The sequence below is a fragment of the Rhea americana genome, unplaced genomic scaffold (assembly GCF_003343005.1).
Source record: "Rhea americana isolate MKP2758 unplaced genomic scaffold, rheAme1 scaffold_4, whole genome shotgun sequence".
Lineage (NCBI taxonomy): Eukaryota > Metazoa > Chordata > Aves > Rheiformes > Rheidae > Rhea > Rhea americana.
The window spans coordinates 5,209,341-5,236,005 of NW_028186534.1; the positions used below are offsets into that span (position 1 = coordinate 5,209,341).

Here is a 26,665-nt window from a genome sequence, read left to right on the forward strand (position 1 = left end):
TGCGCTGCCTCAGCGCCGGCTGGCGGCCCGACGGCTCCCACGGCCCCTGCTACTGCGACCAGGCGTGCGCCCACACCCTCGACTGCTGCCACGACTACGCGCAGGCCTGCCCGGGTGAGCGCAGCGCGGCGGGCGGCCGCCGCGGGGTCCGCGCCGCTGGCCGCGGGGATGCGCGCTGGCGGCCCGGGCCGGCAGAGCAGCACGGGGCGGAGGGCACCGCTGCCGCCCCGCCCCCGTGCCCGGGGCTCCGGGGGTGCTGAGCCCCCCGCCCCCGTGCCCGGGGCTCCGGGGGTGCTGAGGCCCCGTGCCCGGGGCTCCGGGGGTGCTGAGCCCCCCGCCAGGGTCCGGGCGAGTCGCGGGCGGCGCTGCCGGGGGAGCGTGGGGCCCGACGGGGCACCCCCGAGGTGAGAGTCCCCGTTTCCAGCGCGGGCAGCGGAGGCACTGGGAGGTGAAGCGACTTGTCAAGCTGGCGCACGGCACAAACGTGAAACGGGACGTTTTCTCTTCGAGTCAGGATGGCTGCCCCCGTTTGCCTCTTGGGGATTGAGTTACTATGGATGGATCTAATTCACCGGTCACGTTAATCCGTGTATCCCTGCAAAAGGCACAGACAGCTCCAGCGATTGCTGCTGTGGGCATTTGGTCTGGCAAAAGCCTCTGCCGCAGCTCCTGTGCAGCTGGGTGCTCGCGTCCCTGGGCATTGCTGCGTCCCAGGGAGCGTGGCAGCGCTCCGTAGACATGTTCTGGTAAAGCATATGTCTGAATTAAGGAGGTAACCCGTTTCAATGAGTGGTGCAATCACATACTTTTTTCCTGCAAAGCATCCTTAGAGAGTCCTATGCACTCAGATAATGCCTTTTTTTCTCTCCCCTCTTTTTTCTTTTTCTCTCCCCCCTCCTTTTTCTTTTTTTTTCTTTTTCCATAGCCACACAAAAGTTTTTAAAGCAAAGTTTTGCTTTAGACAGATAGGCAGAAGTTCTGGTGATTTCATTTAATTCATTTCAAGAGAGAGCTGGAAAATAGGTGGGAAATAACTTGTTTAGATCATTTGGGAGTGAACTTAAAGCYAGTGATCTTAAGTGCAAGGTAAATAGCAACAAGTGTAAAAATGACATGCATACAACCCCCTGAATCTGCCCCAGCTCTAACCATCCAGGTCTGAAGGGAGAGTACGGCTTGGCTGTGCTGGTGCTGAACATGTCAATGGATGGGCATGTTGCGAGATGCAGACACAGCCTGAAAAACCCTGAAACCGAACCGTTTCAGGTGTGCAGAACAACTGAAGCATCAGCACCGTGCACAGCCTGTGGCTCTATTTCCCTGCAGTCCTGGGCTGTTCTCTCACAGACACCCTATAGGGTTAAGGTTATTAATCTCCTAGTTGCTCTGCCATTTTAATTTGCTTTCATATCTCTTCAGAAGGTTTAAGGCATTTTGTCGCTCATGGACACCTTATTCCATGTCTGAACACGGCTGGGCACTTGGGTATTCCCTTGGCCCGGCTGTATCCGAACCCTGCTGCTTTGTGAGTTTTCAGACCGGGGATAGATAGGAATCCCTCACGCGCAGAAGAGGAATAAGAAAAACACGTTTGCAGGCACTTGTTAGCGGCATAAGGAGACAGGAAAGGGCAGTTACGGCTCCGTTTCTGCGCCGGCCCTTGCTGGAGCCTGGCGCGGCTCGGCTCGGCTCGGCTCGGCGCGGCGCGGTGCGCGCCTGCCGCAGCGCCCACCCCTGGCTCGCCGCAGGAAGAGCAGCGCTCTGCTTGCCGCGGTTTGGACGCAAAGCTGGGTGTGTGCGGAGCGAGGTGCTTCTCCATAATTTCTCGTGACTGGTTTGTGTTGGGTGTAAGGGATCCAGTTCTCCTTCATCGTCCTGAATCATCATCATCATCTTTTTTTTTTTCCCAGTAGGTCTTCCACCACTGTAGAGCAGCTTTATCAAAGTGGCTTTAAAGCAAAATATTAAGATAAGGGCGCTAATATCTGAAGCCAAATGAAACTGAAAAGAGCAGAAGATTCTAAATAAATAAGATGCATGAAAGGAGTAATTTTGGGCAGCTTATGATCCAATATGTGTGGTTTCTTTTGGTGCATTGCTGCATATATGAAATATTTCACTTACTTAGATGATTGATTTAATTCCTAATCTTTGAATAGGTTTAAAAAAGATGTTTTTTGTACCCTGAGACAAAAAGAAAAGAAATAATTTTTGAAATACCTTTCTAAACTTTCTAAAGACAACAGTTTCAAATGAGATTAATTTGGTAATTAGGAGTTATTTATGTTCTAATGGAGAATAAAGTGAGGTATCAAACTCAGGCTGCTTGGGAAAGCTGGGATTCACAACAGTGTTTAGCAGTGTCCCCACAAATCAGAGGGTCTCAGGYTTTTGAATGCCTGTTTAAATCTGAGTGCAAACACACAATATTGTAAGGTGCTGAGCATCTTGTCTCTTAGTTGATTTAAACGGGCTCCTCTGTATTTTAAAATTGAGCTTAAAAAAAGCAGATTAGAAGCAGAACTGGACTTAGAACTGAGGAATTCCTCATGCCTGAGCTCAGCATTGGGGGTCAAATTCTTCCAGTCTGTGTAGTTTGCCTCCTGAGTGCTCACGGAGACTTCGGTGGAAGCTAGCTTGCAATAGGACCGTTTTCTTAGTAACATGGTAAATGCTGTCTCTAAACTAACTAGTCACTGTATGCAAGAGGCAGCCAGTGGTTGAACTGGAAATGTAGGAAACCTGGTAAGGCACCTACTTGCTGCTGCAGTTGAAGTGTCTTCATAGATGTTTGGTGTCCTGAGAAGTGCTGGCATCGTATATTTTCATATCTGGCCCATTTCAGCCACTAGTGACTGTGGCCAATTGAGAATATAGCAAAAACACGAGTAGATTTTTCAGCAGGGAAGATCATTTGGCTTGAGGAGGCCAACAAACAGCTAGATTGGCTCAGTAATTCCTATGGCAATGGGCACAACAGAGCTTGCTGTTCGGTATGCCCGATGAAGCATGCTGGAAGCTGCCTGAGATAAATCAAAAGAGGCCAAAAGATTGTGAACTGTGAGAGACGGTTAATTAGAAAAGGCATGTGAGGCTGCGTGCCTGTTGATGCCAGCTGACCAGAGACAGTTGCCGGGAGACTGTCCAGTGTCCTGCCTGGAGAGGGACACTGGAATAGCCACAGCTGAAATACTGGTGCCCTTTTCTTCAGCTGCATCAGGTGCACAGTAGGATGGCACGGTTCACAGACGGAGAGTGGGAATGCAGTGCAGTGGGATGCAGTGAAGTGTTTTGGGGAGTTGTGTGTGGCAGGTAATCTCTTTTGTGCTGTAGTAATAAATCTGCGTGCTTGTGTCTGCCTAATTGTGGATATGGGAAGAAATGTCTCTGTAATGCTGTAGGGACAGTGAAGCTAAGTGATGCTATGTAACATCTGCTATACTTACCTCTGCTTTCCTATGGCCAGTGGGAGGCTTGTTGCATTCACTGCATCCTGTTAAGGCTGACTATCCCAGGTTTGTGCTCAGTCCAAATGTTGCTTGCTGGATGGAGCTGCCACCCAAGTAGATGAAAGGCTCTGGGAAGACAGAACTTACCCTTCTTCTGTCTAAATATTTGCAAAATTAGCAGTTATTATTGGAAGGGGAAAATGTGAATGCACATATACTCAACCCGTTTTTAACACTTCGTGTGACTATATCAAGACCCACCAAATCAACAATACTGGCCTGGAGATGGTGGTACAAATTTCTCCGTATTTCTTTCTTTTTTTTCTTTCCTTTTTTTCTTTTTTTTTTTTCTTGGCAGGGTGTTTGCTTGAAATCTAAAATGCTTCTGTGAATAATACTGAGAACAACTCCGATGCTTTGTCTGCTTGGCTGCAAAGAGAGAGGCAGCACATAGTGGGAAGTGAATTGAGTGAATAATCCTGCTGGTGGAAAATCTGAACAAAATCTGTGATTTTCTCCTGTTGTATTTCTTACATAAATCTAAAGGATGTGACAAGTTTTCTAGCTCTCCAGACTGACCTGCCAGTGTGTGTGTGTGGTTTTTTTCCCTCCTTAATATATTATTCCTGTTAGGTGGTGTTGATTAGTCACAATTGATCAAGTACACCAGGGTGCCTTTGAGAGGGCCTAGCAGATAAATGCTGCTGTGCATTTCTCTTGAAGGTGTCCGGTGTTATTTTTGATGGGTCCCTCCAAAGATTCGATCTCATGAAACTCAACTATAGGTATATTGATGGGAAAGATATCAGAAAGGGATACATGACACAGGGAATGATACCAATGTATTACAGAGGGAATGGATGTGATACTGAATGCTAAAGGAAGAGATTTCTTCAACTAATTATATGCCAAGGCTTAGCAGTCTGGTACTGTGGGTACTGAGAACAAGCAAAGATGCTCAATGATGCAAAGATTTTTTTGAAGCATTACTTACTGCTGATTCCCAAAGTACAAAATCATGAGTTAGTTCCTCAAAATATTTTGTGATTTGTACAAGGTGGAAGCCACTGTATTGCGTTTCACTTCCTGAACTCCCTGCTCTCAACTCTAGCATGCTGTGACATGGTGCAGATTCCTGGCTGCTCGTTGCTTGCTGTGTGACATCTGAAAAGAGAAGTTAGTGGGATTTTAGGCCTTACCTGCATGAAAGATGTATAACACCCTCCCTTCCCCTTCTCTTCATTTCTTACAGACTCAGTGTGACCTAGTCTCAATTTAAAACTGTTTTTCAGTCCATCTGGTACAGGTGACAGTTTGCACTGGAGGCTTGCAGTGGTGTAGCTAGAGGGAGGTCACTGGCCCTATGCAGACCAGCTTCGATCGTTGGATCTTCTCACCAAGTACTTTACTGGGAAAAGAGCTATTAAGAGTTTGGGAACTGCCCAACACAACTTTGAGGCAGGCTACAAAGGAGTTGTGAAATCCGGAAGGCTGTTGTACTGAGCTGTCAGAAAGTGCCTTTTCTGAGAAGGYGTATCATTTGTATGATTTCTGTAACCTTCTGCACTCCTGTTTCTTACCCTTCCAGTTGTCTCCTGTGTCGTGTCGCAGTGGAGTGTGTGGAGCGGCTGCGCAGAGCCTTGCAAGACAACGTATCGTGTTCGGAGGCGGCACGTTGTTCAGGAGCCCAGGAACGGCGGAGAGCCATGCCCTCCTCTGGAGGAGAGGGCTGGCTGCGTGGAGTACTGGAGTCAGCAAGGAGCCGAGTGCAAACAGTCCTTGAGTAAGTCTGCTGCAAACGTAACTGTCTCAGAAAAGGAGGAGGACTCTGGGCCAGCAAAGTTGGTTCTTTATTGTATTTGAGAAGAATTGTTTCCATATGCCAGCATATTTGCTGTGGGCCTCTCTGGTGTCACTGGGAACTGAACCCTTCACMCAGAGGCTTCGAGAGATCCTTCCTGGGAAATGTTTGAGATCAGTGCCTGCCATTTGCTGTAAGCTGGCCCATTTCAAAAGTGAAGTATTACAGGTCTGTTGCTATACTGCTTTTGTGACTGTAAATCTCTTGTAATTTTGATAAAGTTGGTGTATTTCTGCCTGTTCAGAACTTCTGTAAGTGGATGTTGAGCATTTTGTTGATGTTATGAGTCAGCTGTAAAAAGTCATGAAAGAACAATACCCATCGAAGGCAAGGTATGACTTCTGCACACCRAAGGAGAGTGCGAGCAGGGAAGACTTCCAGTGTGTTTCGGAAGAAAAGATCCAATCCGATTTTGTTCAAGTGAGCTTTTCATGACATGCCTTTACTGATTTTTAGAAGAATTGCTTCTGATTTGTGATTTGTGCCAGTATTTCTGGGTCAAAATCTGTCTATTCTGGAAGTTAGCTACAACTAGCTTTTTGAAAACTGAGCACTGGTATTAAGTGAATATTGCCTCCCCCTCTCTCTTCTGGGTGTGTCTGGTAAGTAGGATCACTGTACTCAGGCAAAAAATCAGAAACAATACAGATTTTCTTTTCAGTGCAATGGTTAGTAGTCACTGATAATAAGAAAATTCAAGGTTAGAATTGTTTTCGATTTCCTGCCAAAGATAAAAGAGCATGCGACAAGGCCATTTTTTACTGTTTTGCAGACTTAAACAGCCTTAGTGCAATATTGTCACTTATCCTATGTACTCTTTTCTTTTTAACTTACATAGTCCCAGCATTAATAACAACAGGAGGGTTTGGAAAAGCAAGGAAAAAAAGAGCTGCAGCTGATGGCAACGAAAGAGCAGGGTAAGTTGAGGGGTCAGCGCAGGGGCACAGACACACTCTACCTCATCTTTTTTCTCCAGTTGCAGTTTTGGGCCCAGCTTTCTGCTGAGCGGAATCAGCTTTTTCCAGGAACACGAGGGCCCTTCCCTAAGGCAGGGAGCTGTTATCCCCTCCACGACAGCAGCATCTGCAGCGAGTCTAAGGTCTGTCTTGATGCAAAGCCAGTACAAGATAGAAAATCAGATCCTAGTTCATGACATCACTGCTGAAGGATCATTTACTGATTGAAACTTTTAACATTAACCTTAGAGGACCTTTGAATCTCTACTAGTTGCCATGAGAGAGAAGAGTGTGTTCCTAACCCACAGTTTCTTTTCCATTTAGACCTTTCATTTTGATCCTTGTTTGCTATATAGGCTTGGTTTTAAGCTCTATACTGAAAACAGGTGTTTTAGATTAGAAATGGGCTATTAGAAATGTGCTATCTTTGGCCTCAGAGAGTTAATGCTGGGTCCCAGTAAATATGCTGGGAACTGTAGTGCCGAGGGATGGCACCTCGATATAAGAAGTGGAATCAGGTGTAGTTTGCACTGTTTTGTGTAAAGCAGGTGAATTCTCAAGAGGCAGAGTCTGCTATCTTGTTRCATGGGAAGTTCATCGTACTGGGTGATTTGATTGCCTCAAGCGCTTGAGCGAGATCCATCTGCTRCTCTTGGCTGTAAGACTGCCCCCTTCCCCCCCCGGCACTGTTGTACAGCACAGGTACGGACAGGGCTGTGAGGAAAGCTCTCTTTTGCATTTTGCTGTACACAGCTGTGTGTGTATGCTGCTTTTCCTCCAGGCTGGTGCCTCAGACATGAAGGAGATGACATCAGCCTTCCCAGTCCTCTTCTTTTTTTGGTGGGGGTCATTGCTTGCTGTATCAGTGATGTAAAATGTTGCCTCCTATCCTGTAACCCCTTTCTATAAAGCTTTGCAGGATAGTTATTCTCTAGGGAAAGTTTTTGCAGTCCGTAGTAGATTCGTCTGTAGTTGAGAGCTGCCATTCCTGGAAATGCCAAAAAGCCACGTGGAGTGTCTCAGAGCCTCTCTTGCAGTATGAAGCAGCCATGCACTTGTTGATTCATTTCCCCACATGATCTTGCACATGTAGGTATTTCCATAGCATGTGGGTACCTCCATCCCCCTCGTTTAAGTGTCTGAAGGAAAGAGCATATGGGCTCCTCATTAGCTGAGCCTTCTTTCTGTGCAATCCAGAAGTGTTAGCATGGCTCCATTGCGCACACATTTATTCCTTCTCTCTTTCTGCCAGATAAGACAAGGAAACAAACTACTTACACGGTTCAGCATGCTACTGGAAGGTGTCTGGAAATCCCTGTGATGACTTATATGCAGTTARTCTAGACTAGAATCCAACTCTTTGCTGTGTTTACAGACCGTTACTGTATTTCCTTGGTTTTCCCCTCTAAATGAGGCCAATTTTCTGAGACTTTCCTCTCAGGTTTGGTTAAAAGCAGAGCAGAGCAGTCTGAGCAGGGCAGAAGTGTTGTGTCAATCTGGTAGTCCTCCCACCAAAACATGACAACTTCGCTGTGTCTCCTAGGAGGGAGACAATAACCAGAAAAACATTTAATGACCAAATCTTAGCTCTTGTCCAAAAAAAACCCAACCAACCAACCAACCAAACAACCCCTCCAAAAAAAAACAACAACAAAAAAACTGCACGAAACCATTATAAATAATTGGGAGTAGACGATGGGGAAAGTGTGGTTCAGCAAATAGATACCAGGCTTGGAACTGGAAGACTCAATTCTGTTGTTTTTTGACTTTAGTCAAATACTTGATCTGTCTGTCCCTCTGTGTCCCCATTTGTAAAAAAACATGCCAATAGACCTGGCTATTCTTTGATACGTGCATTGGAAAGCACCAACRGAGTAGTTTTACGCTCCATTTAGCCTTGTCAGAATACCAGCAGACCATACGTTTTGTTTCACGTGTTTTTTTCTTTGAATTGAATTGATCTTTTAATTCTTTTAAATTCACCCATCCTAGTCTGTCTCTCCCCTCCTGTGGAAGGTTACAATCTGGTTATCGAGCTAACCCTATCTGTGATGTTGTTTGCAGGTACTGTGTTGAATTCCAGCTCGTGGCTATCACGCAGGGCTGTCTGCACAGTCACCACTCGTACACCCACTGGATGCGGTACCTCCGGGAGGGCCACACCGTGTGTGTGGAGTGTCAGCACCCAGCGCTGGATTCCAGGAGTCTGCATTGCTATGGGGACGGCAGCGGGAGCAAAAAGTAAGAGTTTGAGGTTCTGCCTCCTTTAGCACAGGTTTTTCATGTTGAATTTTTACATTCCTCCCCCCTGATCTGCTTGGAGAGATTTGTCCCAATTTCATAATGCACTGCACTCAGCCAGCACTTTACACCTTTAGAGCATTGTACATACATTGACTCAGTCCTTGTTGCATACCACGAGCTAGGCTGGAAATATTCTAAYAACTTCCCTGCAAAGATGAAATGACCTAGCGAAGCTCACGTGGTAAATCAGTGGCAGAGCCAGAACTGGAGTGTGTGAGTCCCTGCACTTAGTGAGCTAAATCTCACTGTCTTTTCATTTTAAGTGGCACAGTTGTGATTTTTCTGTTTAAGACATTCCAGCCATGCCTGTAAGGTTAACAGGCCTGTCAGATGGCAAATTAAACCAAACAGACAAATCTATTGGTGATTGTTAAGCACTGTTAGYTTAACTGGAATGGCTTCATGTTGATCTGGACTTTGTTTCTGCAAGTGACCCTTTATGGATATTTCTGGAGAGTGGCAGCTGACTCAGGGACAGGGGTTAGTGCTGGCTCTGAGGATGGATGGAAGAACTGCTAAATTTTTGCACTTTCAGCATCCTTTCCCTGGAAAGCTTTGGAGTAATTGATGAGGACCACACAGGTTTTACAGATGAGTAGACTCCAGCAAAGATGAAGGGAATGACTTGTTGCTTGAAGCTGTGAAACATGTCTGTGGCAGAGCCAGCAACAGAGCAGAGGAGTCCTGACTCCAAAGCTTCTGCTGTGGTCATTGGAGTGCAGCTTTTCCAGTTCTTTTATCCTGATATTCTTGGAATTTAACCCTGTTTTGAGTCTATTAAAAGTGTCCTGCAGAACTGCATTGCAGCCTTGCCTGAGAAATCATTGCTTGTCAGTGCTGGGCAGGGATATTTTTAAAATCTATATACATCTTGAAATAAATACATTCATTTGAATTAGCAACTCTATACTAGCCTTACTAGACCTTAAACACATAATATATCATACTGCCAGGAATGCCAGTAATGGCCTTTTTAGGCAGGGTTTGTCTCAGGCTTTTAATAAGAGGAAATCATGTTAAGGTCTTTTTCCTTCCTTGCCTCAGCTTGTTATGTAGAAAGGTTCCAAAATGTTTTCAGATAAAGAGGAAAAAAATTTAACTGGTGTGGCCAGGCTAAACTCTTACTTTCATTCAATATGTAAATGATTGTAAAAGCTTACAATAATGCTGTTTTACTAAAACCCTGGAGCCATACAGGAGGATCAGATTAGGTGAAATAAAAATGTCTGCAAAAGTTCATTTCCTAACAGGGCTGCAAAAAAAGGAGCTCTGTTTTCATTCASCTGGTTATCTGGTGAACAACGTGCTGTACGTAGAACGGAAGCACTGAGAAAATYTTGTTGTGTCTCCTAGGAATGATGAATCTGATCTGTGCTGGCAGGCTGCAGAGGAGTAGAGTTAGTGAAGTGGGGTGGATGGGGTCTGTGAGACTGTGGCCACTGACTTCAGTAATCCTGGACTCARTCCACATCTCAGCAGCTGGCTTGACTCCATCCCAGTTGAGCAGAGCCTAGAAGTCGTTCCCAGAGGCTTGCACCCTCCTAGGGGCTGGTCCATGTAAGACAAATCTGCAGGTCTGTTTCATTATGGGCATATGAGAACCAACAGGGAAACCATCTTTTAATGCAGTGAGCTTTTACCCCTTGCCTGTAATGTCAGACGAAGTCATGTCTACGTGGCATTTTGTAGGCAGATGTGAACTGTGTGTGTTTGTGTGCATGTGAATGTGAACCTCACCTGGGTTCATTGCTAGGGTAGTAATGTGGGCTTGGAGGACAAGCAGAGCTGTCTTGTCCTATCCTGAGGAGTGGACATAGCTCAGATCTGTAAAAGCTCATCTCTAAGATACACTTGATTCCTCCTTTAACTATCAGTGCTAGGCAGTTTTGTCAGAGATGAAAGGGTGACTGGCAGGTGGAGCGTGAATGTTGTCACTGGGCTGCAGCTTTCTCACTGAAACTGCATATCTGTGTGAAGCATACATTGTGTTTGACATTTATCTTGTAGATAACCCCATCTATCTTGTAGAAACCTCYAGGGCTTAGTCTTGTGTTCTGCATCACTGTATAATCTTACAATGGTGRATCAAGGAGGCTAGGGCTGAGCACCTTGCGTGATTTACTTGATATAAATGTCCCAACTGCCAAGTATAATAAGGTATAGTAATTAATATCTATATTATTTACATGGACAGAACTGTCCCCTAATTGGTTTACAGAAATAATACATTTTTTTGCCAGGTTGCAAAGAGGAGAAAACTATCCTCCATGATCTAAGAGAAGGGACTGGTCTGTTGGTGGGGACAGCCATTGAGTGGGATGAAGGAAGTGTCTATGCACGGGCTTTTGCCTTATGTTAGAGCAAAGGGATGTATCTGAGCATGCAGTGATGTGCGGGAGCAGTGCTGTGTAGGAGTTATGTGGTGACGTCCTCATATTGGGACTTGCTGGCCAGATATGGAGGCCATAAATGTGATGCTTGTAAGGAAAGGTGGAAGAAGAAGGTAGGGCAACTACAGCCCTGAGAAGGAGGATGTGGGAGGCATGTGAGGCTGGTGTCAAGTTTTTGCCAGTGTAATGCTGCTGGTCATCCTGCCAGGGAGATGTGGACAGTTTGCTGGTAACCTCAGGCCAGTGGTTGTGTAGGCAGATCCGTGCCCCCACTCGCTGGCCCAGCTCGTGCCAGCACAGGCTAGAGCGTTGCGCTGGGGGAGCGAGCACAGCTGCTGCTGCTGGCGCACCCACGCTGTGCCCGCGCTCTGCTTCTCGCGCCGTCAGTTTGGCAGCTTGTGCCAGCATTTAGTTCCCCGAGATATTGTTCCAAGAGTGACTCTCAGGAAGGAAAACATCTGACAGAGTTTATTTTAAACTCAGCAATGCTGGTATATTTTGATGAGTATTTCCTAATTATCTTCTTGTGTCTAAGTGGAGTCTGGTTTATAAATGCTTCAAGTTTGAGAGATGCATGTTATCTATGCCTTCCACCTGTCTACCACTCTCTAGAAAACACTAGTTCATTTTAACCCTTTTGAGGAAACCTCAGGAGCTTTCATTCATTTCACGAAGTCCTTTGTTTGTGGCCAGATCTGTGGCCAGATCAGGTGAGGACAGCTGGGATATTCCAATTGCTTTGGTTGGCTTCTTCCTTCTAGAAGATTTTTGAGACAGACAGGGCAGAGCTTTGAGCTAGGAAATCATTCTGTTAATTTTGGATCATCTTCTAAAAGATCTGCAAACCAAACACAGGGTAGCAAACCTGACATCTGTGAAATTGTTACTGTGTCTGTATCTAGGAGGATCAGCTGCTCTTCATCATCTGGAGCAAGATGAGGCAGTTGTAGCATATAAATGCCCAGACTGCAATAGTTTATGTCCATGATGATGGGGATGGGAAGAGGATAAAGACAATACTTGTTTTCTCCACCAACAGGACTAGATTTGGCACATTTACCTTGTGTTTAAGGAAGAGATTCCTTTAAAGGTAAAGCTGCAGCCCACAGTTTTGCAGACTGTGGGACTGCTCTGTGCATGCAGCCTGCTTTATCTGGGATCTTAATTCTCCCTGTGCAGATTCTGATATTTTGAATGACCCCAAGTCAGAAGAAAAACACTGAGCTTTTTTCCAACCATGTGCAATGCATAAAACCCTGCTCTGGAGCATGACATCTCATTAAACCAAGGGCAGGGTTATCTTTGTGAAGCTACAGCAATAATTCCAGTTTCCACAGAACTATAAAGCAAGCAGGAGTTAAGGATATATTGGACTGTTCTATGAACAGYTCTCTGAACAGGGCAAGAGCTGATCAAATCATGGTGTCTGTGCTTCTCTATAGGTCAGGGCTGAAACATGCTGATGTGGGGATTTCCCCTAAGCCACTAAATGCTAAAATCTGGGAAGGGGTATACTGTGCATGTCTCATTTCTCGTGCTCCATCTGCACGTGGAGATAGGCTTTAAAGGTCTTTTGTTCAAGCCCRGGTTTATGTGATTATGGGGCAGTGAGTATCTGTGTAATGAAGATGGTGCTTCTATTGCCTGCAGTGAACCTTTGCTGTAGCAAAATTTCAACCTCTGGAGCTATTAGGCCAGCACTTCTTTTGTGCTGCTGATTATGAAAAATAGCCTGTGGATCTTTAGCTTCATTGTTTTAATAGGATATTTCTCTGTTCAGTTCTGGTCAATGTATTCATGGATTGCCTTTGAACAAAGGAGTTAGAAATAATGCTCATGTTTTTTATTCTACCTCCCACCTGACAGACTCATCAGTAGCCTTGTTCCAGCACACAAAGATCTAGTACCTCCAGCCAGCTACAATCCAGAAATGCCTGGCTCTTAGCGAGGTTAGAAAGCTTGGACAAGTGTTCCATTAACATGCTCTAAGTAGAGGTGCTGATGTGTTTCTGCACCTGCTTGCATAGGAGTGGGCTCTGTACGGCATGCTGGGTGCTTACTCAGCAGCTGGATGTCTAAGGATGGCAGTGCAGCTCTCCTAGCCAAGAGGAAGCATGATGCCATAAAGAAAAACGGAGAAAGGGATTTTTCTTGCCCAGTTTGCAACCCATCAGATGCTTCAGTATGAGAGTTATGGGGGATGTGGGAGTGTTTTGTGAGTTGTTACATGCAATGATGGGTACCTTGAGGGAATATTTCTGTGAATTTTTTGGACTTGACATCTACAGTATGTGCTGCTTCTTCCAGTTCTTCCAGTCTAGTGTTCCTAAGAGGACTGATTGTAGCTTCACTTCACACTATTATAATCCTACCAGAGTCACTCCAGATGGTGGTTCTTCACAGAAATAGAAGGACCATTGAGTGAAAATGAATGTTAGCAAACTAAATGSGATTTACTGGGTGACTTAAGCCCTAGTTGTACAAGTGACTTGCTGCAGCGGGAGTGCAGTTCGTTAACCTTCTCCCTTTTCTGATTACATTTCAGGAATCAGCTGCTGCACTGGCAAGCTGTGGGGAACCCTCAGTGCAGGGGAACCTGGAAGAGAATTCGCCAGCTGGACACTTGCTCCTGTCCCTCTGTTCACAGTTTCTTGTTCATCTGAATTCTCCTAATGGTCCCAGCACAAGAGCGGGGTGACAGCTTGTCTGGTGCAAACATGCAGTAGTAGTAGTAGTAACCACAACCAAATCGATGACTTCTCAGGGTCAAAGGCTGTACTGTTTGCTTCCAAGAGGTTGCTGTCTGCCCTGGGGAGTTTTGAATCCTGTGTGTCRTGCATCGTCCTCAATTTTCAAAGAAATTAGCTTTGAAGCATTCATCTTTTTCTCTCAGCAGATCCAGCCTTGATGCCTCTTCTGCCTGGGAGAGGCCGTTCTRACCCTGATGACTTCTTTCAAATTCCCCTTACCTTGAAAGGAGTAGGATTCACCAAATAAGAAAGCACACAGAAGAAAGCCAATATAAACCCATGATTAATTATTATTTGCCAAAGTCTCACTGCATAATCATAAATGCAAAATGAATTAACTCAAGTGCCTCCTTTGCATGGCAATAGCACTTCTTTTTGACTGCTTCTTGCTTGTATTTATATATCTTTTCCTTGTGTTTTTACCCTGCCCGGTCTCATCCATTTCATATTGGTCCTCAGTCTTATAGATAATACTGCCCTGCTGAGGAAATGAGCCAGTTCAAATCTGAGAACAGAAGGTACCAGGGATAGCTATGTCCTTGGACTTCAGGTTTCAAGGAACATCTCTGGGTTTCCTCAAAGTGCCTTGCGGTCTTGGGGCTCTAAATATCAAGTCAACCTGTCTGCACCAGGAGGGACTAATTGTAGTTTTGTATTTTCTACTGGAAAATATTTGGAATATTTTCTTTATATTCTGATTTATATTCATGTTTTTCTATAATGGAAAATAAAAGAGAGTAGAGATGTACCCCCAGTGTATATCTGTGTGATTAATTTCTGTAGTGCCAGCTCTTCAGCTCCTGAAACTGCCTAATTTGTTCCAGCCAATCTTGCTGTTGGCTCCTCTGCTGGCACTGATAAAACTGGGAGAGATGTTGCTGCTATCAAGTTCCAGAACCACTCTGAATTTCCTGAAGGTAGTTGAATACTGTGACCTACCAGTATGCAGAGGTGGATGTGATACTTATAATATGCACATTGTTCTTAATATACTTAAAACAAAATATAACTTGAAGGCCAGGCACAAAAAGGACTTGTGCTTTGTGATGGAGTGGTGCTATGGCAAGCATTTTAGGTAATTAAATTTACCACAGTCCAATTAAATGGCGGGGGAGGGYCCAGAACTGAGCTCAAATGCCAAGTCAGATGCTAGTCTATCTTATAATTTGGATCATGAAATCCATGTAGGAGTCATGTAGGATCCTCCATGTGTTGAGAACCTTTTGTGAAAATACTAAAGGGCTTGCAGGGTCGATGCTTGAGATGCATAGAGGCACGTGTGTGATAAGGTGCTGCGAGGCCCGAATGTGCCTGATGCCCCTGGAACAGTACAGTGGGGCTTTAGAGCACAGCTCTGCTTTTTATTGTATGTTACAAGCTGTCTCTGGGAATTAGTGTCTCACAGTGGGGAGATCTCAGAGTAGAAAGCAAGAAAAAAATGACTTGTGCTTTACTGTCTGACATAGTCTGTAGCCAGCTTACCCTTGTGACCTGCTCAGGAGCACTCACTGGTTGGATGCGATCCTTTGAGGAATTGCTTATGAATAAGTAACAAGCATGCAGTGTTTTATTTCTTGTAGCGAGGAATTTCTATCAAGCTGGAAGCTGTTTTTTTTTTTTTTAATGTAATCATAGTAGAATTTAATCATGGGAAGGTTTTATTTACCCAGAAAAAGCCCTCTCTTGGGCCACTGGCATCCAAAAAAGCTTCCATTAATTTCAGGAGCAGAATGGAGCCCACCATTGGAAACAATTTTCACTTCAAAAATCAGCCCAAACCTTTGGTAACATTGATCCCTGCTCTGACGAGGTGCATTCAGAATTGCGTACCAAATCTGTAAAATACAGTTTTTGCTTAATAATGTTTAATAAACATAGTCTTCCAAAAGTTGCATTAGTCCTAGTGCCCCTGTTCTACAATATCAGAGCCAGTCAGGTGAGAGGTTACTGTATCGCAAAGTTATCAATGATAGTGTCTGCTAGGAATGACTCTTACTATAATCAATGAAATGATGTGGCATATTAGAACGCCTTAATTGAAATTCCTTTCAATTATCGAATACTTAGGCATTAACTATATTGCATTTATGCATAAAAAGATTTGTTGGATTATCATAGTACCTGTTGTCAAGTATGTAGTATTCACATAAATCCATTTTGTTGTAAACTCTCCAGGAAATGGTAATTGTCACCTGTCATGTGTAAACGGTGTGAAACAACCTCCCTAACCCCAAACTTTATAGAAAAAAGATGACCATTCTCCTTCAGTCTCTCAAGAATAATTGAGCCTGAAGAGGGGTTCCTTRGGCAATACTTCATTATATCCTGACGGAAACTAGGAAGCTCTAGCTCGTGTCAGTGTAAATGTGGTGTGTAGAAAGTTTGCAGAATTAGTCTCCTGRGTGAGTGAAGCTATGGAGACTGGAGATGTTTGAGGAGAGGCTATTTCAGGAATAATATTTTAGTTCAGAATGCTTTAAAATTTATAAAATTTGAGATTGATTAGCTTTTCTGGCAGTTCACAATAAGTTTGCTAGAATATATTTTAGGTTTACTGAAGCTGCTTGTGAATTCACACCACATGTGATRATTACTCCTTTTAGACAGAGACAGAGGAAAGAGGGGGATTCAGAAGCRGTAAAATGTTTTTACTCCTAACTGAAATAACTTGATCTCTAATTCTGGAGTTTTATTTCAAGAWTGAAAGAATCTTAGTCAAACAAAATGTCTGATTCAACCTCCTCRTTATTTTCAAGTTTCTGTTTCAGAGAAAATACTGAGGTAAAAAAAAGTCAGTTTGAATTGATCAAAATGACTTATTTTCCCATGTCTTCCTGCCTCCACATCCATTCTTACATCAGAGATCAGCTATTTGCGTGACTAGCTTCATGTGTGGTCAAGCCTGCCTATCTCTGAAAGCTACTACTACCTGAATGAAGGGAAGGGATGGCGTCTCTTTTGGGTTCTATCTGTGAGATAGCTATGATATTGAATCAGTATTTCAGTAAGCACAGAATAGTCTGTAGCTATAGCAATGACAAGTCATGGTTTTCTTTGCTGCTGTCGCAACCTCTAAGAGGTGATAACATGAGGTTCTGACGAGAGCTGCTGATGGTGGCTTGGTAGGACTTGTAACCTCCCTCCTCTGCCGCTGAAGCCAGGGGATGCAGGCACATGTGAGAATTAGCCCATTAGGGACCCTTGGAGCAACTAGATTTCCACCAAGATTATGTCACTCGGTGACACAACCCAACATTGCAAATGTCTCAGTCCATCAACATGGTCTAAAAAGGGCAATACAGTGTGCTGACTTCAACTCTGCACCTTAGGTAACCGTACAAACAAACCTGTAGTAAATTCCTGYGGGAAGGAAGGAGAGAAATACAAGTGTGTGTGTATGAGAGAGAGCACGAGTGAGCCTTTGAAGGAGAAGATAAGCTGTCAGATCACTTTTCCTGCAAATCAAAACTAACTCATGGTGTAGATGAATATTGGGTCCTGTCAGTTCCCTTCTAGAGACTTTACCACCATCCATCATCACCATCTTCCTCGTATCTACAGCCTGGCTTTTGGGAAAGATAAGATGATTGGAAACCCAAGACAAAATACTCCTGAAAGATGACTGTACAGTAAACAAGAAAGGCAGCCTCACACTGAAGAAAGGCTGTTCTCTGAAGATGACAGCTGTTCCCATGACAACACCAAAAACCTTTTACCATTGGGTATCAACAGGAGAGCATCTCCCACGGCAAGCAGATACAGCCAGCAGCTTAGTCGTCTTCTCTCATAAATAATCCTGTTGGGCAGCAATAATCAGGAACTGCCAGTTGTGCATACGCAGCTCACTTTGTGGATGCAAGCCTGGCTCTAAATGAAAGGGATAGAAAATAAGACTAAAACACYAGTGAGCTAGATTAATGTAAAAGGAAAAATAAGCTCTACTGATGTTTCTAGATTTCCCTCTGCATTCCAGATGAGGGATCACATTTTTTTTAATGGTGAAGAGCCAGGCAAAAATACAAGCCATTTTGCCAACCACTAGAGAAGCTATATGGTTTTCTCAGTTGCAGAGAAATCTTTCATCAGCATGAGTGTGAGAGGGAGGAAGGTCCTGGGAGTGTCTGAGTGTGCTTCAGTCTAGTCCTGTAGTATCCAGCTTGTAATTCAACCAGTTTTCTTCTGCATTTAAAATTGTGGTAAAAGACTGTTTTTCTTGCATTATTAGTCAGGGCTACCARCTCCCTGAGTATCAAGATAGATGGGGCTCAGCTTTTGGAATCATCTGAATGTATGAGAATCTGCTTTCTTTTTTAAGGAAGAAGCCCTTGTACATTTGGAAGAAGAAGAAATAAAGGGGAAAAAAAATCGGATAGAGAATGTGCCCAGAAAGCTCAGGAGCCGAAGATTTTTTTTTAAAAAAAGTAACCCCCAAACCCCCAGTAAAAAAAAATGTAATTTTATTATATACCCTTATTGCTCCTAAATGAAGCTCAACAAGCTTGCTGGCTGGCTGGCTGGCTTGCTTGCTTGCTTGTTTTTCTTTCACTCAGTGACCAAAACAGTTAAGCATGTTCTACTTGAATGGCAGGAGTTAGCAATGCTTCTCCATAAAGAAGACACTGCTCTGTTATCTTTAGCTTTTCAAGTCCAGTCTGTTTTTATCCTTTGTTGTGAGTATTTAAATATTAACATCCCTGATTCCTCCTTTATTTTTCTTCTTGATTTATTTTTGAAGGGGTACATTTTTCTGAAGTTCTTTYCAGATTCCTCTAACCTCTGTTATAACATTGGTTGCTTGGTGATGATTGTGGTACTGCAAACAGAGGAGGAGACGTGAGAAACAAGAGGAGATTCTGAACCTGTAGAGCTTACTCTGTTCTGTAAATATGTCTTGCAGTTTAAAATCACAAAACAAAATATTGGCAAGAGAATTTTTAAAACTCTGTAGTTCTCCCATGCCTAAGCTGGAGGAAATATTTTCACTTCTAATGTTCTGTGGACACTTAGGCACCATCTGCAGAGATCTACCAGGCTATGCAGGGCCTCCAGTCTGATGGCTTGTGACACCAACAGTTGCTTTGTCCTGTGACATGTGTGCGCAGCTCACTATGACATGAATGGGACCTAGACTCACATTCAGGACAAGATGTGCTTGACTGTGTCTTAAAAACATGTTAAATGAATATTGGAAAGGGAATAGGTTGGAACTGTAGTGCTATTTGTCCACATCTCCTGATACATATCATAATATTGCTCTGTTTTCACAATATTTGACCCCGTGCTCCCCTGAAACAATGAGTTCCACATCTCAATGCACACTGGAAACAGGGCACAACATTTTTGATCTTCATTCCCAATCCTGAAGGCCCACATTGGGATCTCTGAAAAGGTCAACACTGCCCTGTTTCTCTGTGTTGTTTTTTTTGCTGCTGCTTTATGTGCTTGGGGCTTGTTTTCCTTGAGGTCTCTCGTAGCCTTCTATACCAATAATTGTGTGCTTTTGAATTACTGGAAGGGTGTTGCCAGCCCTAATGGGCTTTAACTTTCCTCCTCTTTCCAGCTGATCCTCAGACCAATGGACCAATTCCTGAGTTATTCCTTGTCTTGTAATCCATGCATTAACCCTCTGAAAATGGAGCAGAAGCTATCTAAAAAGAGGGAGATKCTCAGCCCATTCTGCTGACCGCAAAAGCTGGTGCTGCTCTGGCCTCTCTGTTACTGTGCCTTTCTGCCCATCCACAAGCTAAGTCTGGTCTGTGAGTGCTCGGGGCTCCTGTTTCAGAGCACAAAGCACGGCTGGATGCCTTCCCTCTCTGGGCATGAGTGTATCTATGTCCACTGCAGAATCTGTTACCCATTTCTGTGTCATAACTGCTGGGAAGAATGGCCTGATGTAGGAGGGCTTTTCCAGAAAACAATCATCTATTGTGTTAGAAAAATGGTAGCTGGAGAAATTCTGGGTTTTCAGATGTGGCAACAGGATGCTGTTATTTTTTTTCCTTCCTCTGTTATTTTTTCTGTCTGTTTTAACTCTGTCTAGCAGCTGCATGCAATACAGAAACAGACCCCTGAAAYGCTTTAACAAGGAGGGTGGCATAAGGCTAGATGTTAATTCAAAGGGGATAAATGAGCGAGTAGTTTCACAGATGATGCTCAGACGCAACTGTGTAGGCCCATAAGTCTCCTCACTCCCTTCTCCCACTCAGCTCCCTACTGTAAGCATTGACGATGCTCATTTGGGCATGGTGATACAAAAGCCTGGCTGTAATGAGCAGGTCACATGTATTTATGAAACCTTAGAGCCATGAGGCTTGCATTCTGCCTGGCTTTTCATCCTGGGTTTGCCTGTTTAAGGATGGACCCTGAAAGGTATGAATGAGTACATGGGTTGTGTGCAAAGCTCCTCTGCTTTCTGTGCTGTGAATATTAATGTGTTACCCAATTTGGGAACACAGTCATAAGTCATTCATTTTTCTAAGGCAGAAAATGCTTAAATATTTGCAAGAAAAACACCACTGTTATTTCACTGGGCAAACTGGAAAGTCTTAGCTATGCTGTGCGCTGCAGGTCTGCCTGCCAACCAAGACCTGTGTCACAGAACCCAATCACCACCTGGGACAGCGTACGCATATTCCAGCGGGGATGAACGCGGTGTAAGGCCACCTCTTTTCTGCCATTAACAAGTCAACAAAATGGAAAGGAGCTGTGCTGTAAGAGGAGGAGAGCGCTCTGGGCAGTGGGGGGAATATCAGGTCTTTACACGGGAAGAAGTTCCCGTAGAAGTGAAGCTATAAGCAACTGAAAGCTTGCCAAAATGCCTGGCAGTCCCTCGTGCAGAGCTCGTCTCRAACTGCTGGCATGAAATGACCCTTCATAGCCATATGGCTGCTACCAGCAAGAGCCTATGAAATATTAACGCTTCTGATGTAAGACATATTTTATTCTTGTTATCTTCAGAAATGCCTGGCTACTGGGAGGGACAAGGGAAACAGCCCTTCTGCCCTGCCAGGGACAGTCTTATTGGCAGGCCAGAGAAAGATCACGGTCTTCAGCCTGCCTGGGAGCCTGAAAAGCGATAAGGAAGAGGCAGAAAAAATAAAATCTCATGGAAAAGAATTCCTCAAACTTCCACCTTCCACCACTGAAGGGTGAACTGCRAACTGCAGGGCTTGGTGAACACAAACGTCTCAGCTTCAGAAACTGGTTAAGCTTTTGCTGTCAATCAGAAAGCTTCAAAATAAAAAAGTAAGTATACATGAGAGCAGGGCCAGCCTCAGCACTGCCCTTTGTGTCCGCGCGTCTTCCTTACCCAGTTGCTCTGTTTCCTTACATGACCGTTTCCTTAGAAAACACCACACGGAGAACGCAGAGGCAGATCAGTTTTGTGTCCTGCAAAGCAGTGCTCATTCCTGCATCGTTACTCCATTCTCAGTGTTTTAGCAGTACAATCTTTGCTGGCTTTATATCTGTTCTTAGTTTTCAAAGGTCCCAGTCTTAATAAGGCCTTGAATCTGACAGCAATTTCTAACTACCCGTGAGAGCAATGCGCTCGGCTTTAGCAGAACTGCCTGCATGGATAAAGTTAACTGTACCAGGGCACCGACAGGAGGGCAGCTCTTACCTGATGGCTGGATGTTGCCTGTGCACGTAGCCTGGCTGGTTGCAAGCGGCAGGACAAGGTGGATGACGTGCTGCTTGGCACCAGAGGTGGCTAACTCTGAGCTGGTCTCACTGCAAATTTAGGTGGTCTCTATTGGCCAGCAGTTGTTCACTATTTATATTATTCTTAAYCCTTAGTGTGCTGGGCAGGATTTATTGTGTACTTCTCATATTACATATTTAGCAGTTGGCCCCTGTCTTGATACTGTTCCTCGTGAACGATGGCCCTACCTGTGGAAAATCRTGAAAACCTAGCCACCAAACTGTCGAAGCAGGCTCGTGGGGCAAGTGTGGATATTTCTGTAGCCACTTTAACCACACGTTAGCCGTGTGGCTTAATTTCTGTGTCATAACACAAACAGACTGATGGCAGATGGGAGCCTTGGGTTTGAGAATTCATTGCACTCCATTAAGCTGCTTTTTCTGACATTCAGAATTGCAATATTAATAGTGGTTAACAGAGGTTTCCTGGAAACAGAGGAGACAAAAACAAAGTAAAATAAAATTGATATGGCTGTGGGTGTCAAAGAGAGAGGAGTGTTTACAGTAACTGGAGTCAGTAGTTAYTGCTGCTAATGTAAAGGTGATGACAGGACCGCTGACATGTCAGAGAAGATGTTTCGGCTGCCCTGAGCCTGCCTGGAGTGAGTAGTCATGGGAGGACTGGAGCGGGACACAGAAATGGGCTGCTAATAAGTAACAGGAGAGGTGCGGTGTAACAGCTGATGCCTCCAGATGCACTGCTGTCCAGCACTTCACATGCCCCAGACACGGCTTCTAAAACAACACTAAAGAAGTGGTTGCTACATTCACTTATTTGGAATGGCTTATTAAACAGCTGTGACTGGGCAAATGCAGTGGCAAACATATTTGCTTGATGGTAGCCCATTTCAGTAAAAATGGCTTAATGAATATATTGAAGTCATTTATTGGGAAATAGGGAAGCCATGCAATTAAGCAAATGTGTTTTCCAGCATTATGAGTGCTCAGTCTTTAATGTACTCTGTATCCCTGCAATGTGTTTATTCAGTCCTCCGCACCTTTGGTAAAAAGYGAGTAAACGTAGCATAAATATGGAGTTCTCCTTCCTGCACAGGGATATGGAAAAGAAGTTTTTTTTTCAGCTTTTCTTTAGTCTGGAAAGTAATCTCAGTTCTATGCAAGGACTTGTGGTGGGTTTAGGTTTTTCAAAAGCAGCCAGATCCTTTAGCCCTCTCCACAAATTGGCAGCCTTAGGCCAAACCAAAAAAAAATGCATAAACTTAACAGCTTTGGTGGCCCTGGAAGGCAAAATGCAGACATGGGTCACAGGCAAGACAGAGATTGTTTGGTGAAGTGGCCCCTTGTTCGCCTGTCTCTCAGGCTGTTTCCCCATTTGCTGCATTCAGAGTTTGATTAAAAAGCCTAACGCTTCAGTGTCTTGGGTCTCTGAGAGGGCTTGATGAGGGATGACTAGGAAAAACCYACCAAACCTGGGTTCACAGGGTCCGGAGGTGTGTAAAACAGTCTGATCCACAAGAGGATTTAAATGCCTAGGATAAGAGAGGCAGGTCAGTTATGGAAGGTTTTTGTCAATATGACTCTGTAACCTACTGACCAAAGGTAAAGGTTAATAAGGAAATTAATTTTAGACAAGATCCTGGACTGTAGATAGCTACATTATAACCGACTGTGTTAACAGAGGCTGCCTATTTTGTTCTTCTTTTCATCTTTGCATCTATTAATTATTGCAGAGCAGTTTCTTACCAACTTCCCAGCAGCTTGTGCTGTTGTTCGGAAATTATAAAATGATATAGTTGGCAGGATAGGCAGAGACATGCACAGTTAATTGGGTTTTCTCAGAAGGAAATTACACCATATAGTCTATGCCCAGGGTGCCATGGGAAGTGCAATTTCTTATTGCTTTAGTAAACAGGATTGGGAGAATATGAGCTCTGGTTTATAAACTGCCTCAGAATTTATCCCAGAGCTGCCAAGGGCTGTAAAGCCCTGTCACCGAGGTGCCACCCCTGTTCTCCTGTCATCACGGGCTGTTGCTGTCTCCGCCGCGGCGGGGGCAGCAGTCGCTTTGCTCCAGCTCGCTCACTCGGGTCTTAGGTGTAGTTTCAGAGCTGTGGGGTARCTGCTTTGTTCGGGTGCTCGCTCCCTCGAGTCGCAGGAGCGGGATAATCCTAAAACAAGTGATGGGTTGTGGTTGCTAACGAGAGGGGAGCTATAAAAACCCAGCACACTGCTGGGGACACCTGAGCATTTCCGTTCCCCACCTATCTTCGGGGCGGCGGTGAGCGGAAAAAGAACTTTTGTAGCAAGGGAAAAAAAACRCAGTAGAGAGATTTGCTCCCTTCTTGAGTTCCCTTAGACCCCTGTGTTTAGCAGCAAGTTTTACATTAGGAAGTAGGTCCAGATAGAAGCATTTCAGGACATTTTTCTAAGTGGGAATGGTTGTTGAGAATCAATATTTTTTCATTTCTGGCTAAATGCAGTTCTGCAATACTGAGGCTTTTTTGTTTTTTTCTCCCTTACCTGAATACACCACCTTGGGCCAGCCTGAAAGGTATTACACAAACTGGGCAGCTTTGGTGCCTGTGAAGAGCAAACAGTTCACTGTCGTTTCTTAAATAAAGACAAGGACCATTTCAAGGAAAGAATGGAAACGGAAAGTTTGCTCTAGTAGGAAGCCATTTCCGTTAGAAAGAGCAGCTCCCCCCCACTACGATGAGTAGTAAATCTCTGGTTACAGCTGCCTGCTGCCTTGSCTGGACACGGCAGCGTTTTGGTACCTGCGCAGCACTTTGGTGCCTTCCCGGCGCTGGGAACAGCGGGACGCCGGTCCCGGTGCAGCTCCCGGCCTCCCGCGGGCGCTCGAGGCTGCAGGTCTGCTCCTTTTCAGCCATCAAAAGGGGGATAATAAACTTTACCAGTTTTGTCGAGGTTTTTTGTTTCCCCAGCAGACCTGAAGCTATTACAGAGCAGGCAGAGCGCTCGTTTCRTCCCGGGTGTACGGCGGTGTACATCTCTTCCAGCCRTCTCCGCTAATCTCATTACGGCGCWCGTTTTATGAGTTGGAGAGTTGTAATTTTTCTTTTTTGTTGTTATTGCCGCTGCCGCTGGTGCTCTGCATCAGCACTCTTTCTTACAATTAAAGTGACAGCTCTTGAACTAGTATGTCAAAACAACGCAGCTGAGGCAGAAGAGCGCTGGGAAGATCGTCCTTAATCAGCCGACAATGATTCACGTTTAACTGGGTAGATGGCAAGTCCTGTATCTCGCTGGCTCCAACTGAAATCCAGTTTCTTCAAGGACAGGGTGTTGTTAAGACTTCTGCACCTGCTCTGGGCCCCTGCACTTCRGGTTTTTTGATAGAAACTTGAATATGTGGTTTCTGGCAGCGTGTCAGGACTGTAGTTGTGAAGCTCTGAGCTCCTAGCGAATCTTACAGACTTTCTTTCTAGAAGCTGTGTAAAAATCAAAAAGGAAGATGATGATCTTGGTTGGAAGCTCCCTGTGCTAGACCACAACAGTTAAGCTCTCAAGCTTGCTTGGAAATTATTTCAGGGAATCCCAGCACTTTTTGTTTCCCAGTTTGTCACCCATCTGGGTGTGCTAATGCCCACGTGTGGCTCAGCGGGGAAATCCCGAGCACCAGCACTGTTCACTGCCCCGCTGAGAGCACCCCTGAGTCTGGTCTGGTACCTTGGGTCGGATCTTGTGCTCAGTTTTCCTCGGGCTCTGTCCTCCCCCAGCGTCAGACACATGGCTGTAGGTACTACAGTGTGTGTGTGTGTGTGTATAAATACATACACACACACACATGCACACACACCCCTCACATATAAACCAGTTTCCTATTCGAGACTCACATACCATTGCAGGTCTTTCACCTTGAAATAGCTGCCTTCCTAGAAAAAGCAGCTTTTTCCCCCCCTCCTTGTGCCTCCTGCAGGGCCCTGTGATCTAACGTAACCAAACAGCTTGATGTTTGAGTGTATTCCAGCTCCAGAACAGCTGATAGCTTCTAGTCAAGACATACTTATTTTACCTTTTGTGCAATTTGCTGTGAGAAGTTTTTCTGTCCTTCCCCCCCCGCCTTTTCAGAGGTGCTGCAAGATCCTGGGGAAGCTCAGGATAAGTCCAGATTATCCTAGGAGACCTCAAGGGCTTGCTTGGCCTTTGGAAACCCTCAGACTGAAGTATGGGCTCAGCCTCTGGGCTGACACACAGAAAAACCTGATCAGTTCTTGCTCTTTGAAATTCTTGTGTCTCCCCTGGTTAATGACATTCCTCACTACAAATTGCATCTGATGCTGCCTCTTTCGCCTTCRAATTCCTCTGTTTTTCTGCAAAGGCTTTGCGAATACATACGGAAAACACAGGAGGATCCAGCATTATGTTGTGTGTCGGCATGCTCAYGTCCCAGAAGAGTTAGGGGAACCCAACAAACCTAGCAGGAATCCTTGGTCCTAGTATTTTCTGCAGCAAACACTGTATTTTGCAAATCCATGGCTTTGTTGAAAGAACTAGGAACAGGTTAGCAAAACTCCATTAGGCTTTGTTAACAAGTTCCTTAAAAATGGCAGCGGCTTTTCAAATATTTGTATCTCTGGAAAGCAATAATTTGTGACTCATACAGTCCAGGCTTGCTGTGCTTGGGGAGGTCGTCCCAATATTTGCAAATACTACAGGGACAAAATGAGGACGAGCTAGGCTGGCTGGGCTGGCAGGGCATCACCGCTTGTGTTTTTTAAAAAAGATGCAGTTGAACGGGGAGCAGGGAAACTTGCTGCTGTGAAGCTTTAAATGTCAAAGTCTTCTGCATACCTGAATAACAGGCTTGCTGGGGGCTGCTTTTTGTGCAGACAGTTCCTTGCTCTGGGGCAAAGAGCCCCAGMCCTGATTTTGGAAGTGTGGCCCATGGCATGGCAGCAGCTGCAGCTTCCAYGGGACATTTGCAGCTGCTAGACTTGCTCTGAGGCTGAATGCAAGAGTAGCAGTTTGGGCGTGTGATAGGAGTCCATAAATTAAAAGAAATCCTGGTGCCAGCCATGCCAGCTAGTTAGGAATCGTGTAAGCGTTTAAGTGGGGGCGGCGTTAGTCCGCCCCGAGGCAGGCTATGACCTGCGGTTTCTGGGCGATGCCGGAGGCCGTCCTCCCCGGCCCGTTGCTGGGGGCACTGGGGCCACAGCCGCCCCGCAGGCGCGTGTCTGCCTCCCAGCGCTCAGCCCCTCGAGGAGGAGCTGGGAGGTAGGGCTGGGGCGGGAGGTCTCAACACCCGAATTTCAACCTGTGCTTGGGAGCA

At 45.0% G+C, this 26,665-nt stretch overlaps 1 protein-coding gene across 1 annotated transcript; it reads left to right on the forward strand.

The window, feature by feature from the left end:
• Positions 1-5: 5 nt before the first annotated feature.
• Positions 6-14,458, forward strand: LOC146590719 (somatomedin-B and thrombospondin type-1 domain-containing protein-like; the record flags this gene model as incomplete). Its single annotated transcript, XM_085314252.1, has 5 exons — positions 6-114; positions 5,038-5,232; positions 6,149-6,227; positions 8,331-8,507; positions 13,506-14,458. Coding segments are annotated over 5 exons (678 nt in total), but the record flags the coding sequence as incomplete, so codon positions are not given.
• Positions 14,459-26,665: the final 12,207 nt, after the last annotated feature.